At 38.9% G+C, this 20236-nt stretch overlaps 1 protein-coding gene across 5 annotated transcripts in view; it reads left to right on the forward strand.

The window, feature by feature from the left end:
• The window catches only part of PHKB (phosphorylase kinase regulatory subunit beta), a 70569-nt gene extending 54872 nt beyond the window's left edge, over positions 1-15697 (forward strand). For all 5 annotated transcript variants that reach the window (XM_033069355.2, XM_033069352.2, XM_042779622.1 and 2 more), the window contains 8 exons: positions 1164-1221; positions 2955-3045; positions 4579-4781; positions 6884-7018; positions 10403-10532; positions 10924-11031; positions 12327-12467; positions 14714-15697. In XM_033069355.2, the coding sequence (XP_032925246.1) occupies positions 1164-1221; positions 2955-3045; positions 4579-4781; positions 6884-7018; positions 10403-10532; positions 10924-11031; positions 12327-12467; positions 14714-14851 (1004 nt within the window). In that variant the 3' untranslated portion in view covers positions 14852-15697. The remainder of the gene's footprint in view (positions 1-1163; positions 1222-2954; positions 3046-4578; positions 4782-6883; positions 7019-10402; positions 10533-10923; positions 11032-12326; positions 12468-14713) is intronic.
• Positions 15698-20236: the final 4539 nt, after the last annotated feature.

A 20236-nucleotide genomic window follows, 5' to 3' on the forward strand; every position in this document is an offset into this window, starting at 1 on the left:
CATTTCCTTGAGTCCTGTCACTGGTCACCAGAGTGAGGAGATCTGCTCCTGCCTCTCTGCTGCCTCTTGTGAGGATGTTGCAGACCCCAGTGAGGTCTCTCCTCAGTCTCCTCTGCTCAAAAAGCCAAGGCACCTCAGCCACTCCTCACATGGCTTCCCTGCTAAATCTTTCACCATCTTCCTGTGCCTCCTTTGGATATTTTCTAATGTCTTTTTATCTTTCTTCTGTTGTGGTGCCCAAAACTGCACACAGGACTGGAAAGACACATCAGGTGGAATAAAACACATTGGCTGATAAACCAGTGCATTGTTACAAGTCGTGGTTGGAATCTGCACATTAGGCCCATGTAGGCTCTGAAGTGCCTTTTCCAGCAGTTACCTGCAGTGTTGTGAGGCTTTGGGTGCCTAAGGAGCCTTCTTTAGTGCTTTGTAGGTTGTGTTCTCTGCTCCAGAAACAGCTCAAGGCAGATTCCCTAACCTCTGTAAGCAAGCAGTGTTACCACTTACATCCTTTGAATAATGATGATGAACTAAAAATGCTGTTGAAACAATTAGGTGAAAAAAACAAAAGGTGCAGTTGTGTCTCTGAGTGTTCAGAGCTAACTCATACACACCTCTGGGTGCCATCCCATATGAAATAGTGGGTGATGCCAACCTTTTTAATATGCACCTTGTATTCAATGGTCTGAGTCACTGATTAAGAGTTCCCTGCGTGGAGACGACTGAGACTGACATTAAATAACCACTCAATCAATAAAACATAAATCCAAAAACAGAAACTGAAGAACTTTAGGTTCTGCAGTCTGAGGATGTACCTTATGATAGGGTGTACTTTTATAGGCCAAATTTATATGTGGATTAATTTTCCCCAATATATTGCAAGAACAAGTGATATTATAGGTGTCTCTACAGCATGAAATCTGGTTTGACTTCTTTCATAACAACATACAGTGGGAGACAGGAGACTTGATTGCATCTGAATTTTAGATGTTGAGCATAATAGATAAGTGCTTTACTAAAGCTGATGCAGAATTAACTGGTCTCATCAAACTTGCCTTACTACTGTTAAATGAAAACTTGTGCATCTTTTTTGCTTGTGTTTTTATTGTTTATTTGGGTTTTTTTGTTTGTTTGTTTGTTTGTTTTTTGTTGAATGCCTTTAGGTACTGTTGGTGAGCATATTGAAAGAATCTACAGACGAGCTGGGAGCAGAAAGCTCTGGTTTGTATACAAATATCATGTTCCTTCTGGCTTACACCAGTTTTGTTTTCCTAATGTGTTTAGAGAAAGTAAGGCTGGATTCTCACACACTTAAAGGGGGGAAAATGGCAGCTTTCCTGACAGTTGGATTAGTGCATGGCAGCTGAAGGTCTGGTTTAATAGGCTTTAGAAATTAAGAAGCAGTTTCTTATTGTTACCTTTTAAAATACAAAAGCAATAGGCTGGTTTTGCACTGAGTGCTATTGCCAATACACAGGCCTCATTAAATGGAAATAATGTGAGAAGAATGTTAATATTCTTATTTCTTACAGGGCATGATAAAATATTGTCAATAGCTTTATGTAGGAAGGCTGATGATCAGATATAAATCATTTAAGCTGATGCACTGACTCAGATTTATTGCCCTGAAGTAATTTGCTTTGAGCCTGACTTTGACACAATAACTTTAAAAGGTTTCAGCAAGTAGGTTGATATTTATATGTTGTTTATTAATTTCTTTGCCCTGAAGCTCAGTAGAAGTTTTAATTTCTTTTTATCAAAGTCAAGCCTGTCCTGAACTCTGTTCTTTCACTCTGTAACTATTCATAACAAGTCAGTAAATATAAATACTCATTTTTGTCTCTACTTACAGTTAAATGGACCTTTGCCAATAATAAGGTAGAACCAAAATACCTTGGTGGTATTTTTTTGTAATTAATAAAAATCAGAAGTATTTTTAGGAACAAAATATGTAAACTGTTTTTCATTTCTCTTCCATGATTGCCATGTGACACACATATAGGTTGGTGTTGCGCTACAGTGCTGCATTTGCACAGAAATTTTCTTCTTCTATAACCCCACATATTACTACTTTACTGGTACATGGGAAACAGGTAAAGTGCCCAGAAATCTGAAGTGCAGCTCTGTGAGAGTTTTTTTTGCTTATTTGCATTTTGATAGTATCAGCTAATGCATTTTTGAAATGCTTTGCTCTTGATCTTAAGGAGTGTGTAGCAATTTTCACAGGAAACAACATCAACTGTTTGAGTTTTTTACTAACACCATAGAATATTACAGCTTATTCCTCATCTCTGTGAATAAATGATTCTTAGTAGCCTCAAACTCTGTGCTAGAAAAGCTCAGTTACAGGACTGTTAGGTTTGTATTTTGTCAGGAAATCATTATTGAATGTATTCATGTCTCTAACCATCTACTGCATATATGGAAAAATGTTCTTGGAAGTTCAGCTTGTTTTTAATGTGGCAGGTTACACAAGTCTCTTCATGCTGCACATGCAAAATATTACCTCAGCATGGAACACGCAGCAAGGCTTTGGTGTCATGTGTTATACTTTGTCTTGCAAAATCTTTCTGATTCTTCTTTATTAAATAGATTTAAAAATTACCAAAGTTACCTTGCAAAGTGATGGAAATGTCATAAAAGAGGAGCTGGCATTTCTTACCTGCCTTTGTTTAAGATGGTGTTGAGAAGAGAACAAGAAGCTTTTTATGGAACTGGTAGTTTAATGAGTTCTAACTAAATATATTTTTGATCCATTAACCTATATCTGAACTAAAAAATGAAAACCTACAGAAGATTGCACAAAACCTGATCCAAATTCCACTTTGTAAATAATGTATGTATTCACTGAGTTAATTCTGAGTTAATCTGCTGTGGCAGACTTCAGATTGCTATCTGAATTCATTAAACTAGCATGTGATATGTAGTGGGATTGCTCTGTTTTCTGCCCTCAGGTCTGTTGTGCGCTTCGCAGCAAGTCTTTTAGGTAAACTAGTGGACAGCCTTGCACCATCTATTACTAATGTTTTAGTTCAGGGCAAGCAGGTAAGTCTTTGCTCCTCAGAACTGCATTAAGGAATGATAACAGAAACTAAACAAATGGCTTGTTCATTTTGAAGGTCTCTGATGCTTCTTTTGAAAGTCTGCAATGGCTTAAAAGAAACCTTACCAAAGAAGAGAAATCCAGAGAAAACAAACATATGTTTAATAATTGTATTTGAAATAGAATAATAGTTTTAATTAATGAAAGAATAAGACTGGAAAGACAGTTCAGTAACTCCTTGGGTTTAAGGTTTCTGGGAGACCTTGGAAACCATTCCAGTGCCTAAAGGGGCACCAGTAGAGCTGGAGAGGGACTTTGGACAAGCTTGTGTAGAGACAGGACAAGAGAGAATTGCTTTAAAATGAAATAGGGCAGGTTTAGATCAGATCTTAGGAGGAAACTCTTCCCTGTGAGAGGGATGAGGGCCTGGCACAGGTTGCCCAGAGAAGCTGTGACTCCCCTATCCCTGGGAGGGTTCAGGTTGGATGGGGTTTGGAGGAGGAATGTTGTAACAAGATGATCTTTAAGGTCCCTCAAACGTTTCTGTGATTTTATCTCTATGCCCTCTTACTTGACAAAAGTAGATGAAGTATTAAGGCATCTTTGGAAAGACTTCTTTAATGAAAATGTAATCGCTCTCTGTGTGATTGAGCATAAGACAACACATGGGTGGCAGCTGAGCAGAAGGTCTTTCAGGGTTTCCTGTTTCAAAGAAAGTTTAATCATCAGTGTTTTTTCCTTTCCTAAGGACAGCATTATTTTTCTTCCCCAGCACAGTGATTTTAATTAAATTAATTAATAGCTGCTTCTAAATACAAATTTAATATTTCTGTATTTTTGTATTAAATGTATGTATGTGTACACCTGCTTATATGCAATGTTGTTGTCTTACTCAGACTGAGGTCTGGGTTTGTGCTTCTGGCACTACTCAGTTGTAGAGAAGACTACACCTGCATGCAGCACAATTTGAGGCTATTGGCAACTTTTTAACTTCACTTCCTTGATCAAGTTATAACAATGATCTTTATCATAGCAGAAAAACTACTGTTGCTGTTTTACTGACAGTAAGAACAAAACAGAATTCTAATAAAATTCCTTATTTTGTGGTTAAACAATCCAGTACCAGTAATATATTTGCTTAAAATTAGGGCTGTAACTTTTAGCATGCTAGTAGAAATAAGAAAACAAAACTATAAATTTAATTCTGAATTTTAATTTGAGTTCTACAGCTGAAATGTCTGAAATGATATAACTGTCTAAACCTAATGTACAATCCTGATTATAACCAAACCAGTGGTCTTGTATTTTTAATTGGAAAAATATATTCCATATTCACTGTGGTTGTTAGTGAAGTTTATTACTTCAATAGCATCCAATTAACAGTATTAACAAGCATCAACCATTGACATAAAATCACCCTTGTATTGTGAAATGTTTAACAAACAAAGCAGAGTTGATGCAGTTTAGTTTCTGAATTGCTTTGCAGTGCTTTTCTTCCTGTCTCTATCCTCTGAATTGTTTTCCCTGTACCGCAGGTGACACTGGGAGCCTTTGGCCAAGAGGAAGCAGTTATTTCTAACCCCTTATCACCAGCAGTGATTAAGAACATGATCTATGAAAAATGCCAAGTGCAAGATGAAAGAGAAGCTGTGGTGCAGCAGGAACTTGTCATCCACATTGGCTGGATCATCTCCAACTCCCCAGAGCTGTTCAGTGGAATGCTGAAGATACGGATTGGGTCAGTACAGCACCTCTTGTTCTTTATTACCTCTGGGATTGCAGGGGATGTACAGATTTCAGAGAACCACAAACCTGAATCAAGGTTAAAACATCATTTACCTCCCACCTATTCTCTTTAGTTCTTTGACAAGGTGACCTACAGATAGGCTGTGCTGGAATGTTGTCACATTCCATAGTATCTGCATTTACTTTGCCAGCCACAGTAGTTAATTAGTTTTTTCACATTTAGGAAGAGACATGCTTTTTAAATAAGCACTTCTTTGAAGAGGCCAGGTGCTACTGACTTAGATTTACAGAATCAGTGAGCATGCTTTAGAATCAGAACTTAAGTGTTTCATCTTCCATATTTTTTTCCATAGAGAAAAATACAGCATTTCAGCACTGGAGGTAGATAGCAGCAGCCTTTTTTCTAGCATACAAGATTCATATTTCTTCTTCAGCAGTACATTCCAGTCATCATAAAACCAAAAATTACCTGTATTGCATTTAACTGGAAGTATCCTTTTGCACGTAAATGATTTTCTGTCCCTCTGCAGATCCATGTTACTGCTCTTTCCTCCCCTTCCTTATTCTCTGTAGCTAATCCTTTTTGCAATTTTTTTTTCTTTCTCCCAAGGTTAATGCTAGAGATTCAATTTCCTTTATTTCAGTGTTATCACCCACTCCAGTGAGCAAAATTAACCTTCTCACAGAAATGCCGTTCCAGTTTGATAATGATTTGATTTAGTGTCTTGTTATTGATTTGTTTTCAGGGTTTCATGTTGAAATAGATCAAGTTTCTGACAGCCCTATTACTGTAAAAACTCCCAGCCAACTGACTTGAATTCACCTCTTATCAGTGAAGAGCTCAGCAGAACGTCCACTCTTGACTTTGGTGTGGCTTGTAGGCCACTGCAAAGAGAAAATACCAGTGGGGGACTCACACACAGACACATTTGAGTCATGGGTGGGACATCAATTCCTGAACCAGTTGTGTTAATCTTGGTAACAAGAGAAGGACTCTCTTCACCTGCTAAATTAAATGAAAGTAGCATGTTCTGCAAAATGTAATGGGCCCCAATACTCCCTGGTATCTTGCACCTCCAATGCATGGTCCTGGAAACCTCAGATGTAAAGCAACACTGAATCACCTGTCCAGGCATCTCCAGATTCTGTGTCACTACAAGAACTCCCTAGAAAAGAACAAGACTTTACTTACATAAGCAAAAACATTCTGTACATTGTTAGCTAAATAGTTAAATGACCACAGAATCTGGCTATAGAGATGACAGCCTAAATCTCTCACTGCATTTTCAGATAAACACAGAAAGGCTCTGATGTCCCCAAGCCTTGATCAGGTGTTCTGGACTGTTTGAAGAAAAAATAGATCAGTTTCCTTTTGTTGGTAATGCCTACTTGAACTGAACCATGTCGAGGGTGAGAGTTCTGTGCTTTTCTGGCTTCTGATGTACCTGTACCTTATTTCATCTTTGATATTGCATCAGAGGCTGGAGCACTGGTTTTGCATAATGTGCACAATAAAACTCAACATTTTCCTTCAACACTTTGCCAAGTTCTGCCTCTCTGATACCTCAGGCTAAAAATCTTCACTGTTGGTATATTTTTATTGAATCAGTTTTTTAAAAAAGGAGCAGAAAAAGAAAGTATGATAGACTACAAAAAGGAATTTCAAAGGCTAAAACTAGAAATAAGCCCTGAAGTCTTCGTAAATGCAAAATACTGTAAATTTTATGGCTTTTTAAAACTCATCAGCAAAATGCATGCATAGTCAGAGCATAATTCTGTAGGAATTTTAACATCAAAAGGCAGGTAAGTGTTGGTCTTAATGAACATGGAATATAGGGGATGTAGTCCAATCAATCTTTATGGAAAACATGCTTCACAGCACATTTCTTAAAACCTGTGCATTATCCCTTTCAGCTTGTATCATGTTCCAATCAAGCAGGAAGAGTAGGAGAGTATTTGTCTGATATTTTATGCATGTCCTGACAGCCAAATAACAGGATTGTGTGGAATTCTTATGAGCTGTTTTATTAGACTAATTTTTCCTATTTGGAAACTTTGTGTTTAATGAATAAATATATTCCTCCCCTTATGTAGATGGATTATCCATGCTATGAAGTACGAGCTGCAAATCCGTGCTGGGGATATGCCAGCCAAGGACTTGTACCAGATGTCCCCCAGTGAGGTGAAGCAGCTTCTGCTGGATATTCTGCAGCCTCAGCAGCCAGGCAGGTAATGACTGTGGGGCTGGGGCTCCTCATTTCATCCAGGAACCTCTGTCCAAGTGCATTTCATTCCTGAACTGCTCGGTGTGCACCTGAAATCACCAGGCATCTGTAATCAGTCATGGAATTTTTTAAAGGAAGGTAGCAAAAATGCACTTTTTCATTCTTTCACATGGGCCCAGGTTCTAAAATTGTTTCTTTTCTTTTGCATATTCCCTTTTCAAATTAATTTTTGTGGAAATCTCTTTACTGCCAGAGAAAAGAGATCTGTCTGCTATAATGTGAACTGTTACACTCTTTGATGTGGGGAAAGGAGCCAAAAATTACCCAATACCTCCACTTAAGTAACTTGTAAGAACAGTTTGTCTGCTCTTCAGTGCCCACTTTCTTCTAGATTATTATATGAGTAAGAGCAGATGTTCTCTAGAATTCCTAAGATAGTGGTACTGCCTGAATCTTGGAATCTTTTCTGTAACCAGCTGCCAAAAAGAACATTCATTGTGATACCAAGTATGCAAGACAAAAGTTAAAATTGCAGTATTTCCACTTAACTTTATTGATAAGAGTGAGGTCAAAACTCTTCCTCTTGGTTTTGCTTCTATTTAAATTAAATTTTGGCACAATATTGCTGATAATTTCCATTGTCCTTGACTGAATGGATAATGGACTTTTCCTCTCAACAAAGAGGAATTGCGCCACACATCCTGCTTTTATGTTCCTGCTTCATTCAAAACACACTTGTGTTTTTCCCCAGTCTGTAATCCCTGAGAAATGAGCTCCTTCAATGGCTGCCTCATCTCTCAGTCCCACTGGCTTAGTTCTCTATGTCCCAGATGCTTTTCAGAGTCTTGGCTGTGCTCACCAGTTCTTGCTGTTCAGTTGCTGTCTCTGCTCATGTTGGTGCTGACATTGTCCTGTAAAACCACAGCAGAACAGCCCCTTTGCAGCATTTTCCATTAAATATTAATGCTCTTTGGGAAGCATTTGGTCAGCCTTAGTATGCAATTCAAGCACCACCTTTTGTCAGAGATCTTACCTGCACTGCCACAGCAGCTGCTGCTTTTGATTCCTGTAGCACATGATGGGTAGGTCACTGAAGGGCACTTGGGTTGAGTTTCTGAGGATGAGAATTCTTTTTTGGGTTACCTGAGCACAAAAGCTCACCAGCATATCCTTCAAAACTTTCAATCTTCTAACTTCTTCCTGTACAGTGTTGCTAACTCGTTTTTCCTTGCCCATTAGTGACTTGTTTTTAAAAGTTCTCTTCCTGCCAGGAAATACAGAATACCTTTTCTTTTTTCTCCACCTTTTCTTTTTCTTTTTTCGAGAACAGCTTTTCCTACTCTTGGAATGTTTTTAGACAAAAATCTTTGCTAATGTGATAGCATGTCTCACTGCCAATTAATTTGTCATACAGGAAGGGCTAATGGTCTATTTACCTCCCTAACAGTCTCTCCACAACTAACCTCTCTCCACATTTTCACAGAGGGTAACATTTTTCCAAGCACAGACTCCACAGATTACACTTTTTAATCTGTTTATGTAGATCACAAGATTGCAAGAAACTCTTTTTAAATGGAGCATTGTTCTGTTAATGGTCCAAATAGTACTAAAACTCACATTGCTTATTCAGTTTGCAGTACTGTCTTCCTGATCCTAATAATGTAGGTGGGTCAGAGCATTTCTGACATCTTCAGATACTTCTTCTTTTGTATTAAGAAAGCAACTTTTTATTTTTATCACACCAGTGGTCTTTTTGCTTTTATGGAATTTTTCTTATCCTAATGCTAGGACAAAGCTGTACAGAGAATAAGATGAAACTGTCAGAGTAGACACAACTTTTTGGTAGTTCAGTGTTTAGTTCAGAAGTGATTTATGAGACATTTTTTCTTAACTTACTATGTTTATCCAATACAGTTATACAGGAAAAAAAGCCCACGTTGTATGTTGGCTTAGCCCTGGCTTTATAAGTTAACTTTAAACATCTCCTTTGTTCTCAGAAAGTGTATCCCAATTACCTACAGCTCAAACCTGTTCAGAAAATGCACTACTTAGTGATAATTTTTTCCCTTTTATTCTTTAAAAAACCCCCAAAACAAAAAACCAAACCAGAGAAACTCCAACACACTGCATTGTCTTCTGGTGTAGCTGGGAGTGAGCTACACTAGGAAACTTAAGTGTGAAACCATGCATGGAGTTGTTGGAATTAGTGTTCCCTTTACTGGTTGTATCTCAGAAGGAATTCTCACCATTTCTCCAGTATTAAGAGTAAGGGTTTTTTAATGCAGGATATTTTAGTAATTTCATCAAGCACATTGGTGTCTGCAGGAACAGGTCATTTTACAGACAAGTGATGTTATTCTAAACTTGTCCTGTTAAGTCTACCAATACAAATGGAGCAAAAACTAAGCCCCCAAACTTATTAGTGCTGAATTAATTTGAGCTAGACTATGAAAGTGCTGCAAATCAACATTGATAAAGTTGACCAGGGGGTTTCTTTGTTGGGGGTGGGGGGGGGGGGTGTTTTGGGTTTTTTGGGGTTTTTTTCCTCTCTTTTTTTTTTCTTTTTAAGCAGCCTACCAGAACCAGGTCTTGGAAGTACAGAAAGGCATGAGGCATGTTGCAGAGCAGTAATTTAATTGTAGTTTTTCTGAAAAATAATGTGTGTTGATTTTTCTATTTAAAATTCAAAAAGTAGCTAAGTACTTAGTATCCTGAGGATGTTTTCTCTGTCAAATGCATTCAGTACAGCTGCACAAGACTTAAATCTGTCCTGTGAATCTACCAATTAATTCATACCCATGGATGCTACTTATTCAAGTTCCATTGCTGGTGTCTTAAACATTTTGGCTAAAGCCCCATTCCTGTCGTAACACTGAGAAGAAAGAATAGGAAAATTAAATTCCAGACTTGATGGTTTTAAGTAAAAAAGAAAAAAGCTGGTATGTTCTGAAGGCAAACAGGATTTGTGATTAATGAAGAAAGTGACTCAGCTCGAAGCCTTAGCTTTACAAAACCATTCTGTTGAACTTTCTAAATTTGCAGGCCACTTGTTCTCTACAGACCACCAGGAAAAACCCCTGCCTTCAACAATTCTGCTGAAATGCATTTTTCTTATATGATTAGACCTGATGAATTTGATCTTCTACCATTACTGGGCTGCCCTGGGTGGATTTCACAGCTGCTGTTTTTTCTGCAGTGCCACGAAGCACAGACACCCCCAAGGGTGACACTGTGACCTCTGCATGCTGAGCCCCTGTGTTTGGTTTAGGTGCCCCTGAGCAGAGAGCACAGCCTGTGCTGTGTGTGCAGCAGAGTGGCTTTGGGGTCACTGCCCACCTGCCTGGCTGTGCAGGGCCAGGTTTGCTGAGGCTGTCCCTGTGTCCCACAGGAGCTGGCTGAACAGGAGGCAGCTGGATGGCTCCCTGAACAGAACCCCTGCAGGCTTCTACGACCGCGTGTGGCAGATCCTGGAGAGAACCCCCAACGGCTTGATCGTGGCAGGGAGGTTCTTGCCCCAGGTAATCCTGCAGACAGGCTCAGGTATTGCTGTTCTGCCTGACCAGTAATGCTGAAATACCTCAGCATTAATGGTTATTTTATACCATAATCTTTTGCTTAGAGTAACTTGTTAATCAGGAAAAAAAATTCAATTTTTCTATTTTGTTTGGAGTAAAATACAATTAGAATAGACTGAAAGCAAATTATTTCTGTTAAAGCACATTTATAAAACTGTAAATGCAGAAAATTCTTTCCAAGTCATGGACTCTGAAATCTGCTCCCTTTTTGATCCTACAGTGGCCATTATTTCTTAGTTGAATATTATTTGTTCAACAGCAACTAGGCTCTGCCTGGAGGTGGGTTTGATTTAAGGCATGTGGTCTTTGAATAAAAGTGTGATTTGTTTTTCAGCAACCAACCCTGTCGGATATGACGATGTATGAAATGAATTTTTCCCTCCTGGTTGAAGACATGCTGCAAAACATCGACCAGCCAAAGTACAGGCAGATCATCGTGGAGGTCTGTGCCAATAATTCATGACATTTTATAGTGTGCATTAGTATGTTACAGCCTAAAACAAAACAATAAGCTAGACTCAAATATTTGAAGAAATAGCATTTTCCATACAAACACCTGTTTCAGTGGTTCTCCATAGATTTTTATGATTAAACAGGTTCATGTTACATGTTCAGAACAGAGTGAGTTAATGACGTTCTTCCCCTCAGCAAATATTAATGACAGTACCAATACAATTAGGCCAGAGGAGTTAAAAATCTATTAATTCCAGTGTAGCTTTCCTTCAAGTCCTTAGCCCGTGCCTTTTCCTAACAATTTCCTAGGTGTAAGGAAAACTGCTTTAAAATAACCAGCTTGCCCTCTGAAGAATTCTTCTTTCCCTTTTTGCTGAGGCTGTCTAGTAAGTAGTTTAACAGTACTGAATCAGCCACTTTCCCATTTCCTTGTGTTCCTCATCCTAACAGGAAAGCAAGAGGCTGTTTAAATCCTTCCCACCACTGCACATAATGTTTGCTTTTAGAGCAGATCAGGAGCAGCTGCACTGCTGGTAGCTGGCACCTGTGCTGTCAGCAGCATTCCTTGTTAGTCCCCAGGTTGGTGCCCCTGGTGCTTGTGAGTGCTCCCCCCCAGGAACATCAACCACTCAGTCCTGGCTCACAGCTCAGGGGCAGTCCAGTTGCTGGAACACCCCCAGGTTTTGCTAAAGGATAACAAAATTACCAAACCCAAGGTGAACCAGTACAGACTCCACTGCCTTCTTGTAGATACTACAACAGGACACTCATCATGTTCACCTTCCTATTTTAAATTCTCTTCAGGTGCAAGTAACATAAATTCTGATGAACTGAGGCTTTACTGTTGACTGTTGTCTTTGGTTTTTATAAACTTTGTCATAACAGAGTTTTACCATCTGTGATTATGCCTCAGAACACCAAATGCTGAGGTCCAATGTTTGCTACTTTTCACTCTCTCCACAGCATTTGTGCAGCCACACAGTGAACTGAATAAAATGGAAAATAACTTCCCTGGCTCCCAGACAAGTTAGATGTTAATGTCAATCATTTACACCATGCCCTTACCTAGGCAGTCACCGGCAATTGTAACCTTTCATAAAAGCCTGCTTTTTCAGTGATTCTTTTATCAAAGTCAGAATTCTATTATCTGTGCACTATTACCTGTGCCATTATTAAATGGCTTCCTGCTTGAAAGAGGCATATGCAATTACCAGCAGTGCTATTATGTAACCTGAATTCTAAAAAATGAAATTTAAAGTCTTACAATCTTTTTCTGCCTTCTAGTTGCTGATGGTTATATCTGTTATTTTGGAGAGAAATCCTGAGTTAGAGTTCCAGGACAAAGTGGACTTGGACAAAGTGGTGCAAGAAGCATTTCGTGACTTTCAGAAAGATCACAGCAGTGCAAAGGGAGCTGAAAATCAAGTGAGTAAAATATTGCTGTCTAACAAAATTTACCATTCTTACTGAAGTTAGTTCTAAATGTTAATTCCGTGCAGTTCAGAGTAAAAAGCAATTGATAGAAGTTCACAGGAAGGAATTACAAATAAGAAATTAATATACCCAAGTGCTGCCTAGGTCTGAAAAGAGCCTCTAAGCAGAGATGAAAGAGGTGCACTTTATTGCTGAGTTGTAAATTCAAAATGTTACGGTTAGGAGAAAACTCTGTGTTCCATGGCTCTGAAATGGGACTCTCAGGGAGCTTGGAAGAGTTATCCTCAAAGGAGAAAGAATTCATTAGGAGGGACACTAGAACAGAGAAGAGATAAAAATAACAAAATAAAAGAAAAAACCTAAAGCTCAGCAAGGAAGTGTGAACTTAGGATCTTATGTACACAGAGAGTAAGAAAACTTTAATAACCAAGGAATTAATATTGACATTATTAAAGTAAGGATTTGAGATACAGAACTGTTCTTAGTTACTGATTTTTCTGCTACAGTTGTATTCATGAACTGGCAAACGTTTGGCTAAAACTCAAATAAAGGAATAAATGCTTTTAATATTTACTTCACTAGAATTATCAGTGTTCTGCTTTAAAGATCTTGGAATATTCTCACTACAAGTTTTGGTACCTCAAAGCTCTGAAATTCTGTAATGAAGCCAGGTTTATTGGCCTGGTTGAAGGAGGAGATAAGAGAAAAGCAGTGGGACAAGTCCCAGAGTCACTGAGGATGATCTTCCTTGCTCCAGCTGGCATTTTATTGTCGACAGTATATTTGAAGTTATCTGTGCTAGCTCTGAAGAATATTGATTCATAACATTGACATGCAACAGCCCTTCCTCTCACTGAATTTAAAAAATAGGCTCCTTTAAAATATGAGGATGTGCTGCTTAAGAACTCTTTCAAATGATTCAGTGTTCACTTTTCTGCCACTGATTTTTTGTACTAACATTTGAAAGCAAGCCAGATATCCAGCAGTGTGTCAATTTGCACAATACCTTTGTTAGAAAAGAACACAATTTTCTGGAAATTATGATTCTTTTGGCCTATGTTAGAGGGTAGTGACTCTGTGGCCATAGCAAAACCACCCACCATCTACACAAATGGCTCTCAAGTGCCAGCTCCACACAGCATCTGGAATTTGCTCCTACTTCTGTGACAAGCTGTAAATCCCCAATGGCTGCAAACAGAAAGGAAAATTCCATGCCAACTGCAAGTTTTACTGGTGCTGTGCCCTTGCCTCTATTGAAGTGATGGATTTTTTTTCTCCAAGCCCAGACCTACTTAGAATAATGCCTTTTTGTCTGTTAGAAAGAGCCCCCAATTTAGAGTTGTGAATAGTATTTAAGATTGTTATCAGAAATTCAGCTCCTTGCATTAAGATTTTCTGGAACCTGGCTCTCCCATATTCCCAGGTAGATGCCTGCTGGCAGGGAAGTGTAACCCTGTCTGGAATTGTTCTTAGTGTCTTCTGTCTCAAGGTTTCCTGACACTGCTGAAAACTCCTGATTTGTGTGAACTGTGGTCTTCCATTAAATGGACTAGCCAATCTTTTGAACTTTGTTAATTCCCTGTTAACATGTAATAAATATCAAAAGTATTTATTCTAGTAAGTTCAGACACACCCTAAAACTACAGTCTTAGTATTTTCTTCACACAATCTCTGCCCTTGATTTAATAAAAGTAACCAATTTCCTGAATTAAAGCATTAAACCTTTTTAGAGCAGCTAATACATAATTTGAGAGTAAGCAGGTGTTTTAATGTCACTAACTGAGAAAAACAGGTGTTCAGTGAAGGACACCTATTTTGGTGATCTGATTAATGAATGAGTTCATGTGCTACCTGTGGTTTGGATCTTGGATTTTTTCCTTCTGAATAAATCTTCAGTCAGTTTACACCTCATGTACACCCAAGGCCCTGGCTCACCATTCTACCACACAGGCATCACACAGCTGCATGTTTTAGGAGAGCAGTTGTTCTCTGACAGCTATGACATTTTAAAAAATGTTAAGAAGGTGGTATCTGTGCAGTCCTGGAAAACTCAGGGAGGAAACAGATGCAGGTAAGTACATATGGGAGATTTCTGAAAATTGAGCAGAATTATTCTCTAATTTTAGAGTCCAAAAAACACATTTGCATTTTTAACATATCTGCTGTTGTTCTTGTCTCCCTGTGTGTGGCTGCTTTCCACATTCACACTAATGGCAGCCTCTGTTCCCTCTATGCAGAGTGACATGACTGCATTCTACAACACCCACCCACTTGGAAAAAAGGGAACGTGCAGCTACTTGAGCAAGGCTGTGATCACTTTGCTGCTGGAAGGGGAAGTGAAATCAAACAACGATGATCCTTGCACCATTAGCTAAAGCTTGGCACACAGCACAGGAATTGTTGCTTTCCTTAGTGTTCTATGTATTTTTCAAGCCTATTTTAAGGGACTGATTTGAAGGGTAACCCTGCCTAGTGACACAAATGCATCCTATCCTTTGCTGAAAGAAGTGCCATTAAAGATACCAAGTGCCACCAGATTTTTTCCTTTCTCAACTATGCAGCATGAAACTGAGCACATGAAATTAGTCCTATGGCATTTGATTAAGTTGAATGGGAATGTATTTATGATCTTAACATATGCATTTACTGTAGCTGGTAAATTCAAGGGAAATGGCAGATTTTGTCTTTATACCTCTATTTATTTATAATTGCAAACAAGTAGAAGATAAATTAATATGCATACCAATCAGTGTGGAAATACAAAACCTGAATTATTTTCTTATTATCCTACAAACAAATTGGAGGTGAAGTATTTGTTGTTCTCTTAAGGTTTTCTTTATCAGTTCAAGCGACAGCATTCATTTAATGTGTTGGGATTTTTTAATTTACAGGTTGGAAACTTGATATACAGGTTTCATCCTAACAGAGCAACTTTTTATCTCTAGCAATACACATCACTGTATTTTCCCAGTTGTTATTTAAACATCTGTACGTTAACAAGGGAACTGTATGGTAACACAATAAAAATTTGTTTTTAAGAAAAGGCAAACAAGCTGTATTTAAATTAAAATCAATGAAGAAATAACTTTGTATTACATGTTATCATGGTATTAAAGAATTTGAGATACACTTATTTATCTCCTAAATGTGTGAGAACACTGTATGCTATATGCTTTATTTTGGTGAAAATAATAAAAAGCAAATGCTTGTAAAAAAACCTACCCTGTCAAAAATACTTTGCATGTCAGTTAAAGAGCCTCCTGCTGACTGTAGTGGTAACCTCTGACCTGCTCCTGGAATCACCTTGCAGCACTGAAGTGCCACTTTTAGCAGCACAAAATACACAAGCTTTAAAACAGATCCTCAACCATTTTCTAATTAAACTGATAGTGAATGAGTTGCTGCCACACTGATGTCAAAGGCAGGTGCTTTCAGAGGGCAGAGCCCGTGCTCCTGCTGCTCCCCTTGCTGTGGCACATTTATCTGCAAGAGTGGGGATGGAAGGGGCCAGGGAGGCAGATCCAGAGCACACCCCCAGCACTGGGGCTGGGCCCAGCCTCTGCTGTGGCTGTGCCTGGAGCAGCCCGTGCTGCATGGAGGGCTGCAGCACTGCCCTGACTGCAGCAAGGTGGGGACAGAGCAGCAGCAGCCTCAGCTGGCAGCAGTGCTGCACACTGCTGAGCCACTCCTTCAAACAATACAACATGGCCTCGGGCTTTCTTCTGCATTACTGCCCTAGGATTAGGGCAATGCTGCAATGGATTCCACTTGTCCTTTTTGTTAAATGTTGCCTGCAGCTCTGCAGCTGGCCATGGCTCAGTGATTGCTTGAGTAGCAAGATCTCTTGTTTCCTGGAGCTTTAAACAATAGTATTTGAAATGGATTTACCTCTTGCCATACAATACAGAACATAACTTTCGTCTATAAACTGTAAATCCTGTTGAAAGGAAATAATGTTTACATACAGACCCTACACATTACTCTAGGAGCACTGGCAGTTTCTTAGACTAGCTCAGATTTTGGTTTTTTGCAATTGCCTATGATTTAAAGTGTAACTCACTTTAATTCTTACCCCTACTTTCTCCTCCTCTCTTGATCCATTAGCACCTCAGTTATTGGTAAGCCTCAGGTTTGCTGACCTTGCTCTGAACTTCAGAACTGCAAATGAATGAAAATGCCAGTGACAATTTGCCCTTACACAAACCTGGAATAAAAATCCATGCAAACTGTTCCTGTTTTCCTTTATAGCCTTGAACATGGTTTATGAAATTATGATTGGGACAATTTTTAATTTTTCAGCTGCTACAAAATAAGGATAAATGAGAAGATGAAAACACCAAAATCCAGCAGAGTCTACATTCTCTGAAAAAGGTTCTTGAATCTGAAGGAACAATACCATTAATTTTTCTCTTGGTGAAGTAGGAAGAAGACACAGGAGCTTGACACATGGTTCTCAAAGAGTCTGCTTTTTAAATTATAGCTTTCTAAGATAACACAAGATAACTGGAATAAAAACTTAAAATTTATATTAAATATTTTTCTACATTATAAAATAGGGTAGCAGAAAATAAAGGCTAAACCAGACAGTTTTTTAACAGCCACATCTCAAGTGATGTGTGGTTAATATTTAACAAGCTTGGTCCTAATTTCTTTAAAATCATTCTGCCTCAAAAGGATAAAGAAGGAGAGGCTTTTGGGTTACAAATTAGTAACTGCAGGTACAACAGTCGTTACAGTGCCTTGTGTACTTGCAGGACCTACTGGCAATAGAGTTGCTCCAGCCATTAAAGAAATAAGTCCCAAAGGCTTCACACCATTCAGTTCCCTTATTATACACCTTCACAGTGCTCCAAAACCTGAAAACCCATTCTGCCTACAGAGGAGGTAAGATCCATTAAAACAATGGGAAAACAACAGCTGAAAAAGTTCAGCAGTGGAGTAAATGAAGGTTGGTTTTAGCACCACTTTTTTTTTTTCAGATTCCTCTATCAGATAGTCTTGAGAAGACCAAATTATTTTAGTTAAGCAAACCACAGGGAAAAAAAATCCTCTGCTACTGCAAGAAAAGGGATATACCAATCTCCAGCATCAATTCTTGATGTAAACACACATAACCCCATCCCCCTCTCCAGCCCCAAACTCAGCCACCTTCAATTTTACCAAAACCACAGCGTTCACACTGGATTCCTGTGCCACTTAATAGGTGTCATGTTCCCAATGCATCAGACATTTCAGATACAGAAGTCCTCAGGAGAATTCAGGAGGGAAGAAGTTGACACAGGCAGTTCAAGGCTTTCTTGGCATTTTTGCTGTTGGCTTTGTTGCTTTCCTCCACATGAATTTTCAGTCTTATTTTCTTACAAATCAAACAGATACAGAATAGATACAGAAGAAAATGCACAACAGGTTAGTAATAAATCAGTTTCTGAGAAATCCTCTTTGTTACTTTTTAATCCAGCACAGCTGTAAATGCAGTAAGAGATGCAGATCTGAACAGGCTTTTTTTGGCTCAGTCCTGGAGCAGGGGATGTGATGCTATCACAACACTGATGGGCCATTTTTCTGAGCAACGTTTTCTCATCAAGGTCCATCTGCAAGCAGTGTCTGATAACAGCAGCTTTAGCATTAGTGGCATACTGCTTTTGTAATTTAGGGCTCATATTTTTTTTGTTTTCACTGCTATTTAAAATACTTCCTTAAGCCTTATACATTGACTTCATATCATGAAAATGAATTCCTTAAGAAATGGTCATCAGTCACAATCAGTACTTTCTGCAGCTTTCCAGAAAGTCTACTTGCTCGGCCAGTGGCATTTTTAAGACTGAAAATTATCCTTCTGTAAAAATTCTTTTCAGCTACATGGGTGTTACAATACTAATATCACTGGAAGTAGAAGACACATTTAATAAAAAACCATCAATACAGTCAGAGCATTTACCTAGAAGAGGCTTTGTATATAGTTGATAAGAGGAAAAATAAATGTACCAAAGAAAGTGGGAGTGGTGGGGCAATCTGATGCTTAAAACATAAATTAAAAAAATACTAGGATGCAATTAGTTCCACTGAAGCCTATATATCTCATCCAAAAAATCAATCAAAAAAATGGCTTGATTGAATTTTTAGATAATTACTATCCACAAAACTCCTGCCAAATATATTCTGTTCTCCAGAAGCGTGACAGTCTTTTAAGCTAATGAACTAAGCCTTGCAGCATGGGAAGAGAAAATTAAATGAGCAAGAAAATCTTTGCTGTGCTATAAACACAAAATGTAACAGTGTTGGAAAACACGGCTGAGAGCCCAAAGGAAATGTGCAGAGTTATGTCCCCTGTCCATTCCTACCTCTGCTCCTTTCACACTCAGTCCAAATCAGGGGCTGGGTGTGAATATGGGGAGAAGGTAAGAAGGAAACTGAGCTGAGGTCTTAGGTGAGAGAAGTTAAAGGATTTCCATTGGCGTTTGGTTTTGGGAGTGGAATAAGGAATGTGCATTATTTTCATTTACCCATGTAGCACTCTGACATTAGGAACTATCAGTGGTATTTTCTCCACCTGAACATGCTTTTCCTTTTGCACATTGGTGGGAGCTGGAACAAAAACAAATGCAGAAAAAGAGATGTAAGGAATATAGAAGTCTACTGGTGGTGGGTCTTTCCTGAATCAGACTCTCCTAAAAGGCTTGGCAAGGGTTCCCTCTGTAACCTTCCATAGCAGTGCATGTTTCTGACAAGGGCAGGAAGACAGGAACTAAACAACTTCCCTTTTTCACAGAAATACATACAGCATAATCCTACTTTTTTTTTTTTCAGATCAGATAAAAAATTAAGTTTCTTATTTCGCAAAGTAACAGCCTTTTGAGACAAGAGAGATGCTCTAGAGGGTCCTGCTAGCACCTGACATTAAGGATTGATCTCACCTGAGCCTTGTCCTTTTGGGCAAGTGGTAGGAAGCTCAGAAAGCCCATAAAGAATGCCACAGTTGATGTTTTTAGGGAATCTGAGGCCAGACAGAGGGAGGGAAATGGTGACATCATGCATAGGAAAAAAATTTACCTAGGAATCATTTCTTACTTAACTTTCACACTAGTGAAACAAAAGAAAGAGGTCTCTGTGCCTTGCCACATCAGGAAATCCACTGCAATCCAGGTGCAAGGGTCTGTATGAGGAGAGGGCATCATGCTGGTTTATATCTGTACCACAGACCTAAACCTTGCATATCACTTCATTCTGATAGGAAATATAATTTACTAAAAAAGAACTTGCAAGTAAAAAACACCTCACCCCATCACTGAAGAGTACTGTATGGATGTCCCCCTGGGTTATGTTCCAAAAACTAAAACATATGTGATCCCTCTTTGATCAGGACTGGGATTATTTATTCAAGTGTGTATTTTGTGACATTGTTGCCCAAGCTGCTCACAAGCATCTCAAGTTCCTGCTTTGCTTGTTGAAAGCTCCTGTATCAGCCAGTGGTCCCTGCAGCAGGGCTGCCAGCTGTGCCAGCACAGCTGGAATTCCTGGTACTGCTCGTGGAGGAGTCACCTGGCTGCATTCAGACCTCACAGGAGGTGACTAATCTGAGTCATGGGCAAGCAAACCCAGCAGATTTCTGGGTCCCAGTGACAGCTATGTTTATTTAGTGAGGTGTGCTGCACAGCTGAACTTGCATTGAAGATAAATTATACTGCAACATTTCTAAAGGAAACATTAACCATGTGCTTAGAGAAGATTGTAGCACATTCTGTTAACCTGCAGTGTTTGTG

This window comes from Catharus ustulatus, chromosome 11 (genome assembly GCF_009819885.2).
Source record: "Catharus ustulatus isolate bCatUst1 chromosome 11, bCatUst1.pri.v2, whole genome shotgun sequence".
NCBI lineage: Eukaryota > Metazoa > Chordata > Aves > Passeriformes > Turdidae > Catharus > Catharus ustulatus.